Source organism: Xenopus laevis, chromosome 8L, assembly GCF_017654675.1.
Source record: "Xenopus laevis strain J_2021 chromosome 8L, Xenopus_laevis_v10.1, whole genome shotgun sequence".
NCBI classification, from domain to species: Eukaryota; Metazoa; Chordata; class Amphibia; order Anura; family Pipidae; genus Xenopus; species Xenopus laevis.
In genome coordinates this window covers 99824661-99838260 of record NC_054385.1, presented here as the reverse complement: position 1 = coordinate 99838260, position 13600 = coordinate 99824661, and the positions used below count along the sequence as shown (strand labels likewise).

Here is a 13600-nt window from a genome sequence, read left to right as displayed (position 1 = left end):
ACTATATAAAATGTACTTATAAAAGAAGAGAGCAAAGCACATATAGTGTTTGGTATGTTTTCACAACAGTAAGCATAAAGCAGGGGGTTCTAGATCTGTGTGACCCCAGTTGTTGTTAGTCTCACAGCCAGTATTCTGGTAGATAGTGATCAGTGGGTGTGAAATTTTTCAATCCAAAGCAGACACTAACATGCACCCAACCCACCTCAAAGTCCTCCTCTTCATTATAATCTACACCTGATCCCCTGCTGATGACTCATATATGGATGGGATCAGCCACTATAGGGAAGTGGGCAGCACTTTAACAACCTAACCATAGGGAAGGGGCTTGAAGTTTAACCTGCCACTCCCCAAATCCACTCTTGAGGAACATTTTCTTTGCCCGATCCCATAAGTTGTGCAGGTTTTGGTTCAACCTGCTCATCACTATTGGCAGATGCTACAGCAGGGGCATCAAAGCGTCAAAAATAAAAAGTAACTTAAGAGTCAGTTAAACAAACTACCTACCCTGAGGTTAGAAGGAAGGGTGACCAGCATGCCGCTGTGATCCATAAAACATGCAGATTCACTGTACTCAAACCCAGCTTTACTTCGGGGCATCAGCAGGGGCGCATGTAACTTCACAGCCCCTACACAGAAACAACAAAGGAAAACGTTTGCCTAAAAGTAACAGCTCACAAAGATCTCTCTGTAAACCCTTTCTACAATACCAGCTACACAATGTGCACATCCAAATATCTGGCTTTACAAGGACATATAATTAATATTGTATTAGGCATTATTTTTAAAACCCCCAGTGACTAAACACAGGTTTCCCCTTATTACTGAGCTATTTTCTTGTGATGAAGTGACACTATATAAAATCAAACAATGACATTACAAGATAACTGCATCACATAAGTAGAAAACTTCAGGGTGAATTTGTGCTTACCGTGTCTTTTAAATATCCTGCAGACTGCCTCACAAACATAATGATGGATTCTAACAGAACGGACTGAGAAACTCCCCTGGAAGAAAAAAACAAACCACTGTATTGCTTTCAACTATTATTTTCTCAGTCATTAAAGGGGTGGTTAACCTTTAAGTTAAGAATGGCTAATTCTAAGCAATTTTTCAATAGGCCTTCATTTTTTCTTTTGCATTGTTTTTTAATTATTTGCCGCCTTCTGTTGTTTACAGCATTTACATAAGGGTCGCTGACCCCATCTAAAAACAAATATTCTGCAAGACTACATATCTATAGTTATTGCTACTTTTTATTACTCATCTTTCTGTTCAGGCCCTCTCCTATTTAAATTCCAGTCTCTTATAGAAATCAATGCTAGGGTAATTTGGAAATGAAAATTGCAAACTGGAGAGCTGCTGAATGAAAAGCTAAATAACTCAAAAAACACAAATAATAAAATATTCTAAGACAATTTGCCACTGATTTTAATATCACTCTCTACGTCAGTGATCCCCAACCAGTAGCTTGTGAGCAACATGTTGCTCTCCAACCCCTTGGATGTTGCTCCCAGTGGCCTCAAAGCAGGTGCTTATTATTGAATTCCAGGCTTGGAGGCAAGTTTTGGTTGTATAAAAACCAACTGTACTGCCAAACAGAGCCTCAATGTAGGTTGACAATCCACATAGGGACTACCAAATGGCCAATCACAGCACTTATTTGGCACCCCAAGAACATATTTCATGCTTGTGTTGCTCCCCAACTCCTTTTACATCTGAATGTTGCTCACAAGTTCAAAAGGTTGGGGATTCCTGCTCTACGTCATGCTAAAATTTAATTTAAAGGTGAACAACTCCTTTAATCAATGAATTCCTGACCTAGTGCTTTAGGACCAGTAGACATTTATTTTAGAACAATACTGTTTCAGAGAAACCAGTGAAATAAGCACTGTTGCCGAGGTCCTATGAAGCCTTAGTACATAACACATAGTAAAAGTCTAGGTTGCTTGCTTGAGCTTCTGAAATGGCATCAGCAGAACCTGTAACAAACACCAGACGCAATATTTAAAGAGTAAATATAGATACCTTGAATATATCACTATCATATGTATAGTCCATAGCAGGTGAAATGCGCTGGGCGAAGATCTGGCTCATCATTGTGCGATAAGCTTTCCCATCGATATTGGCCAAGGTATGGTGGAGAACTTCATGGAGCTCAGACTCTTCTAGATGTGGTGGGGGCAAAAGATCGCACTTAAGCAATTCCATAGCTGTGGGACGGGATGCTGGGTCATGATTCAGGAGCCAAGTAATCACTTTTTTCTACAAAATGTAATTAAATTAATAAATATTGCAAAATGTAACACTCATGTTTTTCTTATTGAGATAGAAATTTTATAAAAAAAAATTTAAATACTTTTTAACACTGATCTTATTACACGTTTCACATATCCTGTTGCAATTTTTCAGGTAAGAGTATCCATTTAAAGGAACAGTAACACCAAAAGGTGAAAGTGATTAATATAATGTACTGTTGTGCTGCACTGGTGCAACTAGTATGTTCACTTCAGAAAGACTGCTGTCGTTTATATAAGTAAACTGCTGTTTAGTCATGGGGCAGTCATTCAAAGCTGAAAAAGGGCACAGGCTACATAGTAGATAACAATTTCTGTAGAATTCCATTGTATTCTACATAGCTTCTCTGTTATCTGCTATGGTCTTTTTTTCCTTTTTCAGCTTTGAATAGTTGGCCCATGGCTAAACAGCAGATTATTTATATAAACAAAAGTAGTGTCTCTGTGCAGTGCAATAGTACATTATATTTTAATTACTTTAAAAAACTTTCATTTTTTGGTGTTACTGTTTAAATCCAGATGGGTTGAAGGCCTTACACTCTTCATTACTGACAGGAGGAGTTGACACCTGAAGTAAAGTACTTTCTATTATCAATGCTGTCTTGCAATTGGCTGCAATATCGAGTACTACGAGCTAGAAAACTGCATACCACATCAGAATTTGCTTTTTAAAATTAACTGAATTACTGGTATAGTGATCAGTGAGTTTGAAATTTTTCAATCCGAAGCAGACACTTACATGCACCCAATCCACCTCAAAGTCCTCCTCTTCTTTATTATCTACACCTGACCCCCTGCTGATGACTCATATATGGATGGGGTCAGTGACAATAGGGCAGTGGGCAGCACTTTAACAACTTAACCATAAGCCACGGGCCTGAAATTTTGGGGGCAATTGGGCCCGCTGGAGCCAAGAAAAAGTTAATAGGTGGGTGAAACCCCCAGGGATTTTGAGCATGCATGTGCAAGGTGCGAGGGGCATGAACGGCAGGTTATCCAGGCTACAAAACTTATGACACTGGCCTGTAAAGTGCAGACACTGGTTAGGAAAGCCCTACAGATGCCAGTCTTGCCTGAAATAGCAACAAATGTCCGTCTTTGATGCAAACATCTTCAGTAAGATGAAAACATATCCGGAATGCTTTTCCACCAATATATATACATGCAGTTTAATCACTATCAAGTTAGTAACAAGTGTTTATTATTACAGAGAAAGAAAATCATGTTTAAAAATTGTAATAATTTGCTTAAAAAGGACCCTATGAGAGATGGCCTTCCCGTAATTCTGAGCTTTCTGGATATCAGGTTTCAAGATAAAGTATCCCTTAGCAGTATTATGTTTTACCTGTTTTTCATTTTCTGTTGTTTCAAAATCACCTGGGAACACAATCAATGCCTGCAAAAATAATATATTTAATAGTTAATGTAAGTTGGCTTGTGCAACACTTTTTCACAGATGTGCCACCAGCTTTAATCCTAATGTATCACCATAATTGCCACTATATCGTACAAGTTAGGTGTCAGCCCATAATATGCCACAGCAGACAGAGATAGACAGACAAACAGAGACTACAGAGATAGTGTAGGGCACACATTAATGCAGGGAAAGCTTAAAAAGGTTGTTCACCTTTGTGTTAACTTTTAGTATAATGTAGAGAGTGATATTCTGAGAAAATTTTCAATTGGATTTAAAAAAAATGTATTATTTGTGGTTTTTGAGTTTGTAATTTCAGCAATCTGATTGCTAGGGTCCAAATTACCCTAATACAATCAGCATTGATTTGAATAAGAGACTATAATTCAGAGAGGGACTGAATAGCAATGTGAGTGATAAAAAGTAGCAATATCAGTACATTTGTAGCCTAAAAGAGCATTTAGATGGTGTCAGTGACCACCATTTGAAAGCTGGAAATCAGAAGGTGAAGGCAAATCATTAAAAAACTATAAAAAATAAATAATGAAGACAAATTGAAAAGTCACTTAGAATTGGCCATTATATAAAATACTAAATGTTAACTTAAAGGCGAACCACCCCTTTAAAGCTAAAATTATGGATTTCCAACCTGCAGCTATTATATGTAGTTGAACAATTTCCAACATAGCCATACTTGTTAGTCTAATATAAGTACTAAAACATTAAATATATAATATAATATAATAATGTGGAGTGTGTGCTGTTATACAATGCTCATCCATTTAGAGGTATGTAGATTTACAAAAGAGTGCATATTATTTATCTCAGATTTACCTGTCTAAGTTTGCTTAACACAGAGATACGTTCAGAACTGGTGTCCATGGGCCGGTAGGACATCTCAAATAATATTATACCCAGGCTGTACAGGTCCACTTTCTAAGGACACAGGAGAATAGACAGAAGTAAGCATTTTACCATGGTGGAAGAAATAACAGTAAATCCATGTTGTGCACAGATACATAAATAAGGTCTTCATTCTATTTTTCTGTAGTGTCATGAATGACTTTTGACCCAGCATTTCCTAAACAACTTATTTGTTATCTATATCTATATGCCCTATATCCCAATTTCAACATAAATATATGCCCCCGTGGTTACACAGCAGCTTATTTATATAAAACATACTATTGCTGCTGAGGCAAAAACACTTTTTTTTACCAGTGCAGGGTAACAATGAATTATTTTCATTTGAATTACTTTTATTTTATTGGAGCAACTGGTCCTTTAATTCTATACACCTATACTTACCTGGTTATATGAAGCTTTGGTGTTTCCTTGAACTTCAGGGCTCACATACAAGGCAGTGCCAACCATGCCAGTGAGTTTTCCTATTAAAGCAGGATACAAGTGTTTTCACTCTAATAACCTAAATGATTACAGAAGTAAGTGTACTATTGCTTAGTGTATTAGTGTTGATTGTTAACCGAGTAACGTGAGGTATTAAACCAAGAAGAGCCTTATAAATCCTGTTTAACATAGGTGTTACATAGTACATAATAACATAGTTTGTAGAAATTGATCATCCCACTTAAAGAGCCATGTAAGTAGGGTAATAAGCAGTCTGCTTATGGTAAATTGCTGGTTTGGGAATCAGGCACCATGTTGGTCAACGTATGTTTCATAGGCAGATAAAGAAGTGAATAGGAGCGTTTTCCTGCTGTTCTGGCACAAAAAGGTGGACATATCTGATATGGGTTCTCATACTCTCTCTGCATATTTGTGATCAATTATAATTATTTTATTTGACTTTGATGCCCCTGACAGCAAACATTGCAGGGGCAGGTAAATGTTTTAAGACAATACAAAAAAAACAGATAACAGTTACACTGAAGAAATTCTTCTGATATATTTCATCTTATTTATGACTGTAACAGCCTAGATACCTATATTTCCACAAATTCTACTACTGCAACACTCAAATAATTAGTAATAAATCAATCAAGTTATTGAACCAAACAGCTAGTCCATGGATATACATCTTACATATACTAGTGTGGGCCTTGCTTTATAGAACAAGACGAAACATTTGGAAAATCTAGGAAAAAAGTGTTGACAAAGGCTTGATGGAAAAAGCTACAGCAAGCAGCACACATAGAAGCAGGGGGAAGCTTTTTATTATAGGAAAAGACAACTCTGCGTTTTCCTTTTTAGATATCAAATCAAAAGGGTGCTTAGATAAGGAAGTGTGAAATTAGATTTCACCACAGGAAAATCCTCCACTCTATTCATTGCAGTGGGATTTCTAGAGGCATTTGTATCAACAAGTGAAAGCTATTCACATTTATTAAATATACCTCTAAAAATCCCATTGGAATAAAAAGAGCATGGATGAGCTTTCCTTGTGGTGAGCTCTTAAGCTGGCCATAGATGCAAAGATCCGATCGTTCAAATCCTCAAACGATCGGACTTCTCTATCTCCCGACCTGCCACTAACCTTTCATATCAAATAAAGTAGAAAAAGAACAGATCAGCCGATGTTCTGCCCCTACAGCAATCATACGAAAGTTATGTCCGACAAAAGCTAGTGACAGTCTCCCACTGAAGATCGGCAGATCGGCAATACACGCAGAGATATTATCGGCAGCCGACAACAATTTTATAACCTGTCCGAACGACCGATCAGCATGGCACGACAGATGTCGGGACACTCCACACATGATCCGAAAATCTTTGCGTCTATGGCCAGCTTAAGAGTGCATTATACTTGACAGCAAACACTGTAGGGCAGGTAAGTGTTTAAATTCATTAGCTAGCCACTGTTAAACAACAATTTCCAAATTATAAAAGCTGATAAAGGGCCGCTTTCGAAAAAAGCAAGCAGATCACTAGGCTTTGGCAGAGTGTATTAGTAGCAGATAGACACTAGTTATATTGCCACCAATCACTGCAGAGACCTCACCTTGAATACTGCAACCAATTGTTGAGGCCCTGTCTACAAAAAGACATTAATAAAATAGAAGTAATTCAGAAAGGAGCTACTAAAATGCTTCACAGTCTGAATCTAACAAAACATATTTGGAATGTGGCCAACATTTAAATGGCCACCATCACTTTTTTTTTTGCATGCACGAACACAAACATTGACAATACATTTAATTAGTGCTGGAAACACTACATTCATTTAAAAAAAGGAGAGAGAAGTTCAAAGCTATGGTTGTTTTATGCTACAGTACTGGATAATTCCACCACTGAAAAATAAGAATATTTAAAGGGTTATTATCAGCACAATATTTACTACTGCAGATACTCTTACAACGTGTTCTCAAAATTTCTTTTTTAATTTTATATAAACTTTGTAAAAAAAAAAAGTCGCTAAATTCAGTTTCAATTGATTGTATTCTTCAAAGGGCTGTTCACCTTCCAAACACTTTTTTCAGTTCAGTTGTTTTCAGATTTAAAGAAATTATTTCAGAAATAATTACTTTTTTCAATCACTATCACTATTTTTGACTGTTCTTACAAAACTGAAATTTAAAATTTAATGTTTCCCGTTACAGTCTGGCAGCTCAGTAATCCAGGTACAGAATCTGAACGGTTACAATTTGCTACATTAGTTGCTCCATTTCTCAGCAACATCTGTGGAATATTAGTAACTACTGTATCAATTCTAACTGCTGCTTTTAATGAAACTTGGATAGTGTTCTGCAGGAACAAAAATAAGAAATGTATTAATAAATGTATCAATTTAGAACAATTTACAGAGTCGGTGACCCCCCCCCCCCCCGTTATCAGAGCTCCTTCAAAAAGACATAATTTAAACATCAGCATTAGAAAAACAAATAGAAAATAATTGGAAAAATACTTTATTTTTGGTGAACTATATGAAAAAAACTAAACTGAAAAAAGTGTTGGAAGATGAGCAACCCCTTTAATACAGCAATTCTCATGTCCACACAGCATCTATCCCCATTTATAAGGGGATAGCACAAGCTATCTAGGTGGGTGCAATATGCTACATTACCTTCAGGATCAACTTTAACCAAGTCAGAATGCACCTGACCCTCTTCTCCTTGTGCTGGTTCAGTCTAGAATAAAAATAAGAATGTAAATACGCATGTATATGTACTGTATGATAATCCATGACTAAGGCCATTCTGTTGAAGTAAGGTTTGCTAAAAGCTGACATTTATAAAGCCTGGGGATAGTCAACTGTGGCTCCCCAGCTGTTTAAAAGTAAATTTCCCCTAATTTACGATCACATATGGGGTGTATATAGTTTTATGCCTACACAGCAGTCAATATGCTGCAATGACAGTCAAGAATGGTTGAGGAGACAGCCATAACTCTGATTATTTCAGTAATTATTTAGATGTAACTGGGGAATTTGTAACTGGTAACCACAGTATTTATTTATGTCATAATCATCAAATATAAATAGGAAAATTCAATTAATATCTCTATAGACTGACACAGCAATTCCAGTAATACTCTGAAGAACATTTAATAAAACACTTACAAATGATGCTGGGTGATCTGTTGCTAGCCCAAAATCTCCTATTTTGACATGATCTTCTGAATCTAAAAAGATATTGACTGGCTTTAGGTCCCTGTGAATCATTCCCTGTGGAGTAAAACAAATGATACATATGACATAATACGAGAACAATGGATAACAGGCCAATCCATAATCTCACCGGCAATATAAACCGTTAGGGAGCAGATTAAGAAACTGAATGCACAGTGTTTGAGCAATTGTTTAAAAAAATATAATAATCCCAGCAAATGTAGCAACCTATTAAAGATTTTAACTAATAAAGTCTATACATTTAGACATCTATTTCTACGTACTTGCTCGTGAATATAGGCCAATCCATCCAAAATCTCACGAAACAGTCTCCACATTCTGCTGACATCCATATGTAGTCCTTGGTCTATTGTGTCCCGCAAGGTGCTTCTCTCACAGTATTCCATCTAAAAGAGAAAATGCAAGCTTTCAAAACTGAAAAAAAGATACGATTTAAACAATATATATATCTTTATTTGTGTACATACAGTATACACAAATGAAGAAGTAACCAATAAAAAGTGCAAAAGAAAAATAAATGGTGCAGAAAACCTCTACACTTCTCGTTTATTTTCAGTGTTGAAAAATGGAAAAAGTGCACCAAAGTAGTTATTGAGTGCATTTATTGTATATGACAATGCTATAGTGTCATCACTAAAGCACTTTTCCATTTTACATGCTTTTGTTTTGCACTTTTTCACCAAAGGGGCAGTTCATCCACTTTTTAAAGTGAGTTTAGAAAATCTATGGTTTCTGCTATTTCTTTAGCTAAACTGGGCAAACAGGAAAATTAAAGCTGCATAATGGACATCTGTTTATCTAATTATCTACCCTTGCAATGGCCAAACCTGGTTTGGCTTCAAATTAAAACAATAAGAAAAAGTATGTTCAGCACAAGCGTTATTCATCAAACTCATTTTGAAAAGGGGGTTTGCTATCCTTTTAAATCCATCGGTACAGCAACTACAAGTAAAGCATGTAGCAATATTTGTGCAGTATCTGATTCATACCTGAATATATAAATAATGCACTGCCTGAGTCACAATCTCATTGGCTGCAGCTTTGTGGCCTTCTAAATTGTTCTTGTCACATTCTTCATCCTAATTAGATTGTGAAAAAAAAGTTTTGTGTTAGAACCTACATGAAAGGTAAAACAACATGCGCCATGTTGAAAGGACAACACTCTCTCTTTTTTTTTTTTTTTTTTTTTTTTAAATTCAGGCGTGGTTTATTGAAATCACAGTAAAATACTATTACATACAATGTTTAGCATATCACACATTAAACATTTCTTAATGTAGGTATTGAATGTAATATGAAGGCAACGTTAATACAATAGACATATTGAACTACCGGCAAGCAAGGTACATCCTTAAAACAACTTGTATCAGGTTTTCCGTTATTATAATAATTCTGCAGCCACTCCAACCATTTATCGCAAATGTTATGATATTTCTGAATGCTACCTCTGTTTTGGTATATGAGGCTCTCAAGATTGCACATATGTTTAACCTCCTGGATCCACTGTGCGGAGGTGGGAAGTAAGGGGTCCTTCCATTTCCTTGTAATGAGTTTCTTTGCTAAGAATAAACTCTCTTTGATAAAAATTCCCTGTAGGTATGTGAAGGTGTGATTAAGACCAATTCCAAAAAGGCATACACTTGCAGTTCTAAGGAGCTGCGTCTATAGAATTATATCGAACGTATCGAGGACCTCTGCCCAGTAATGCGCCAAGGCTGTGCAATCCCAGGTGTCACAACCAACACGCTTCCCTTGCAATGTTTCAAAAGGAACCATTGTGTCCTCCTGCCAAACTTCTCCTATTGTGAGAATCCCACACCTTTCCCATATATGGTTTCAACCCAATTTAGCAATACCTGGGAAGCATTGGTTATCCCATAAAGGAGTCTGGGGGAGTAGTTTGTTAACCATTGCGAGTTGCGTGGCTTTTCCCCAAATAAAACGCATGTAAAGCATTATCTGATTTCGCTATGCAGGTGCTTGTGGTTTCTTAATAAAAAGCCATTGAAATGGGGTTACTGTGCTTGTGTAATTAGTATAGTGACTGGTGGAATGATCCCTCTACCCAAGCAGTTAAGTGACTTAATTGCTCTGCCATGTAACGTGCTTAAACTCAGAACAGGGTGCGAGCCAGCCCATATCAGTTGCCTGAAAGTTGAGTCTATTTTTGTGAAAAAAATTTTTTTAATTAGAAGAGGCTTGGAGAAGAACATAGGTCAATTTGGGTAGAAGGATCATTGTACTCTGCCCATTGGGCTTAACATCAGGGATTCCCATGCTATTTTTTTTTTATATATAGTCGCCATCAATGGCAAAAAATTTGTGTTAGAAAATTCAGAGATGGGCAAATTAATCACCACTCCTAAATAAGTGAACTGGTGAACTAAAGGGGAGTTCACCAGTTCCCCTTGTGCCTGCAGAGTGTCTACCTGTAGGATATTAGATTTAGCGACACTGGTGACCAGTCCCGAAAGATGCGCAAATCGTGTTGTCAAATCAATAAGGCTGCACAGGAAGGACCCCAGATCTCCCAAATAAATTAGGGTATCATCAGCATATAGCTGTATACGCTCCTCTCTGTTTCTTAATCGCCAATTCGTAAAGTCTGTGAGTTGTCTGATTGCTTGTGCGAATGGCTCCATAGCTAAGGCGAAAAGAGGAGGGGACATCGGACAGTCCTGTCTCGTGCCTCTTTTAAGTGGGAATTTTTTGGAACTGGTGCCATTTGTAATTGTAGCGGCCTTAGGGGAGTGGTACATGATTTGTATCTATTTACAATATCTAGGGCCGAAGTTGAAGTGCTCTAAAATTGACCACAAATAAGGCCATTCAACAGTGTCAAACGCCTTAGTTATATCTAAGGCGGCAACTGCTCTCTGGCCACAGTTGTCATGTTTAGTGGTTAGATTTAGGTAGAGCCTTCTGATGTTAAGAGCAGTCGTTTTACCTGGCATAAAGCCTGTTTGATCCTCTGAATTTATTGTGTGGATAACTTTGTTTATTCTGTGTGCTAATAGTTTTGCTAATATCTAAATATCTGTTGACAGCAGGGATATAGGACGATAAGCGTCCATGTGTGTGGGATCTTTGCCTGGTTTATGCAATAGTTCTATGGAAGCTTCATATAGTGAAGGAGGGAGGTGTCCTTCCTGCATGGCGTTTGTAGCATTTGAAGTAGGTGTGAGCCAATGATTTCTTTGAGCCTTTTATAGAGCTCTATTGGGAGGCCATCTGGGCCAGGAGTTTTCCGGGTTGGAAATGAGTCATTAGCTTCATATAGCTCACTAAGAGTTAGGTCTGCATCCAACAGTTCCCTAAGTTTGCCGGACAATTGAGGAAGGACAACACTCTCTAGTACTATAATTATCCATCACAGTTTGCACTGGGACCAATGGGCCTCTAACTACACCACTAAAGGCACATACTGATAAATCTGAAACAGATCCCTGCCTTGTGGCCACTGCCTTTTGCCAACATAAAATTCTCCTCAATTCATGATCGGTTCTTCACGCATCATGTTTTCTTCAAACAAAACAATACATACCTGATCTGGACTATTGCCATCTTCATTCTCAAATATGATTTCACTATCAGAATCAGTCCCAGGCCTGAAAGAAAAATTTAATTAAACATTACAAAAAGATTAAAAAAACAACTATTTTAACATGAATAATGAAGCACATATTTGATTAAAAAATACCTTTTGCAAAATGCTTAAAAAAATGTAAGGTCTTTGTAAATGAAAATAAGCAGCGATAATGTTCAATGTTGATAAATGCAAGGTTATGCACTTTGGCAAAAATAATATAAATGCAAGTTATACACTTAATGGCAGTGTGTTGGGAGTTTCATTAAATGAGAAGGATCTTGGGGTTTTTGTAGATAACACGTTGTCTAATTCTGGGCAGTGTCATTCTGTGGCTACTAAAGCAAATAAAGTTCTGTCTTGCATAAAAAAGGGCATTAACTCAAGGGATGAAAACATAATTATGCCTCTTTATAGGTCCCTGGTGAGGCCTCATCTGGAGTATGCAGTGCAGTTTTGGACTCCAGTCCTTAAAGGGATACTGTCATGGGAAAAGATTTTTTTTGCAAAATAAATCAGTTAATAGTGCTGCTCCAGCAGAATTCTGAATTGAAATCCATTTCTCAAAAGAGCAAACTGATTTTTTTATATTCGATTTTGAAATCTGACATGGGGCTAGACATATTGTCAATTTCCCAGCTGCCCCAAGTCATGTGACCTGTGCTCTGATAAACTTCAATCACTCTTTACTGCTGTACTGCAAGTTGGTATCACCCCCTCCCTTTTCCCCCCCAGCAGCCAAACAAAAGAACAATGGGAAGGTAACCAGATAGCAGCTCCCTAACACAAGATAACAGCTGCCTGGTAGATCTAAGAACAGCACTCAATAGTAAAAACCCATGTCCCACTGAGACACATTGTTACATTGAGAAGGAAAAACAGCAGCCTGCCAGAAAGCATTTCTCTCCTACAGTGCAGGCACAAGTCACATGACCAGGGGCAGCTGGGAAATTGACAAAATGTCTAGCCCCATTTCAGATTTCAAAATTGAATATAAAAAAATCTGTTTGCTCTTTTGAGAAATGGATTTCGGTGCAGAATTCTGCTGGAGCAGCACTATTAACTGATTTATTTTGAAAAAATCTTTTTTTCCCATGACAGTATCCCTTTAAGAGGGATATAAATGAGCTGGAGAGAGTGCAGAGACTAAGTGCAACTAAACTGGTTAGAGGGATGGACGACGTAAATTATTAGGGTAGACTGTGAAGGTTGGGGTTGTTTTCTCTGGAAAAAAGGCGCTTGCGAGGGGACATGATTACACTTTACAAGTACATTAGAGGACATTATAGACAAATAGCAGGGGACCTTTTTACCCATAAAGTGGATCACCGTACCAGAGGCCACCCCTTTAGACTAGAAGAAAAGAACTTTCATTTGAAGCAACGTAGGGGTTCTTCACGGTGAGGACAGTGAGGTTGTGGAATGCACTGCCGGGTGATGTTGTGATGCTGATTCAGTTAATGCCTTTAAGAATGGCTTGGATACTTTCTTGGACAGACATAATATCAAAGGCTATTGTGATACTAATCTCTATAGTTAGTATAGGTATGGGTATATATAATTTATGTGCAAGTAGGGAGGGGTGTGTGTAAGGATGCTGGATTTTCATTTGGAGGGGTTGAACTTGATGGACTTTGTCTTTTTTCAACCCGATTTAACTATGTAAATATTTAACTATAATATTCCATTCATTTTTTTGGCAAATAAGTAATATGGTG

The 13600-nt window shown here is 37.3% G+C and overlaps 1 protein-coding gene across 3 annotated transcripts in view; it reads right to left on the bottom strand.

The window, feature by feature from the left end:
• The window catches only part of LOC108699198 (eIF-2-alpha kinase GCN2), a 52739-nt gene that overhangs the window by 21540 nt on the left and 17599 nt on the right, over positions 1-13600 (bottom strand). For 2 of the 3 annotated variants that reach the window (XM_041573302.1, XM_041573301.1), the window contains 12 exons: positions 11841-11904; positions 9286-9375; positions 8560-8682; positions 8228-8332; positions 7733-7796; positions 6671-6703; positions 5020-5099; positions 4546-4647; positions 3643-3693; positions 2029-2265; positions 932-1007; positions 508-629 (listed from right to left, as the gene is read on the bottom strand). In XM_041573302.1, the coding sequence (XP_041429236.1) occupies positions 508-629; positions 932-1007; positions 2029-2265; positions 3643-3693; positions 4546-4647; positions 5020-5099; positions 6671-6703; positions 7733-7796; positions 8228-8332; positions 8560-8682; positions 9286-9375; positions 11841-11904 (1147 nt within the window). The remainder of the gene's footprint in view (positions 1-507; positions 630-931; positions 1008-2028; positions 2266-3642; positions 3694-4545; positions 4648-5019; positions 5100-6670; positions 6704-7732; positions 7797-8227; positions 8333-8559; positions 8683-9285; positions 9376-11840; positions 11905-13600) is intronic. The other variant, XM_018231111.2, reaches the window with a different exon arrangement.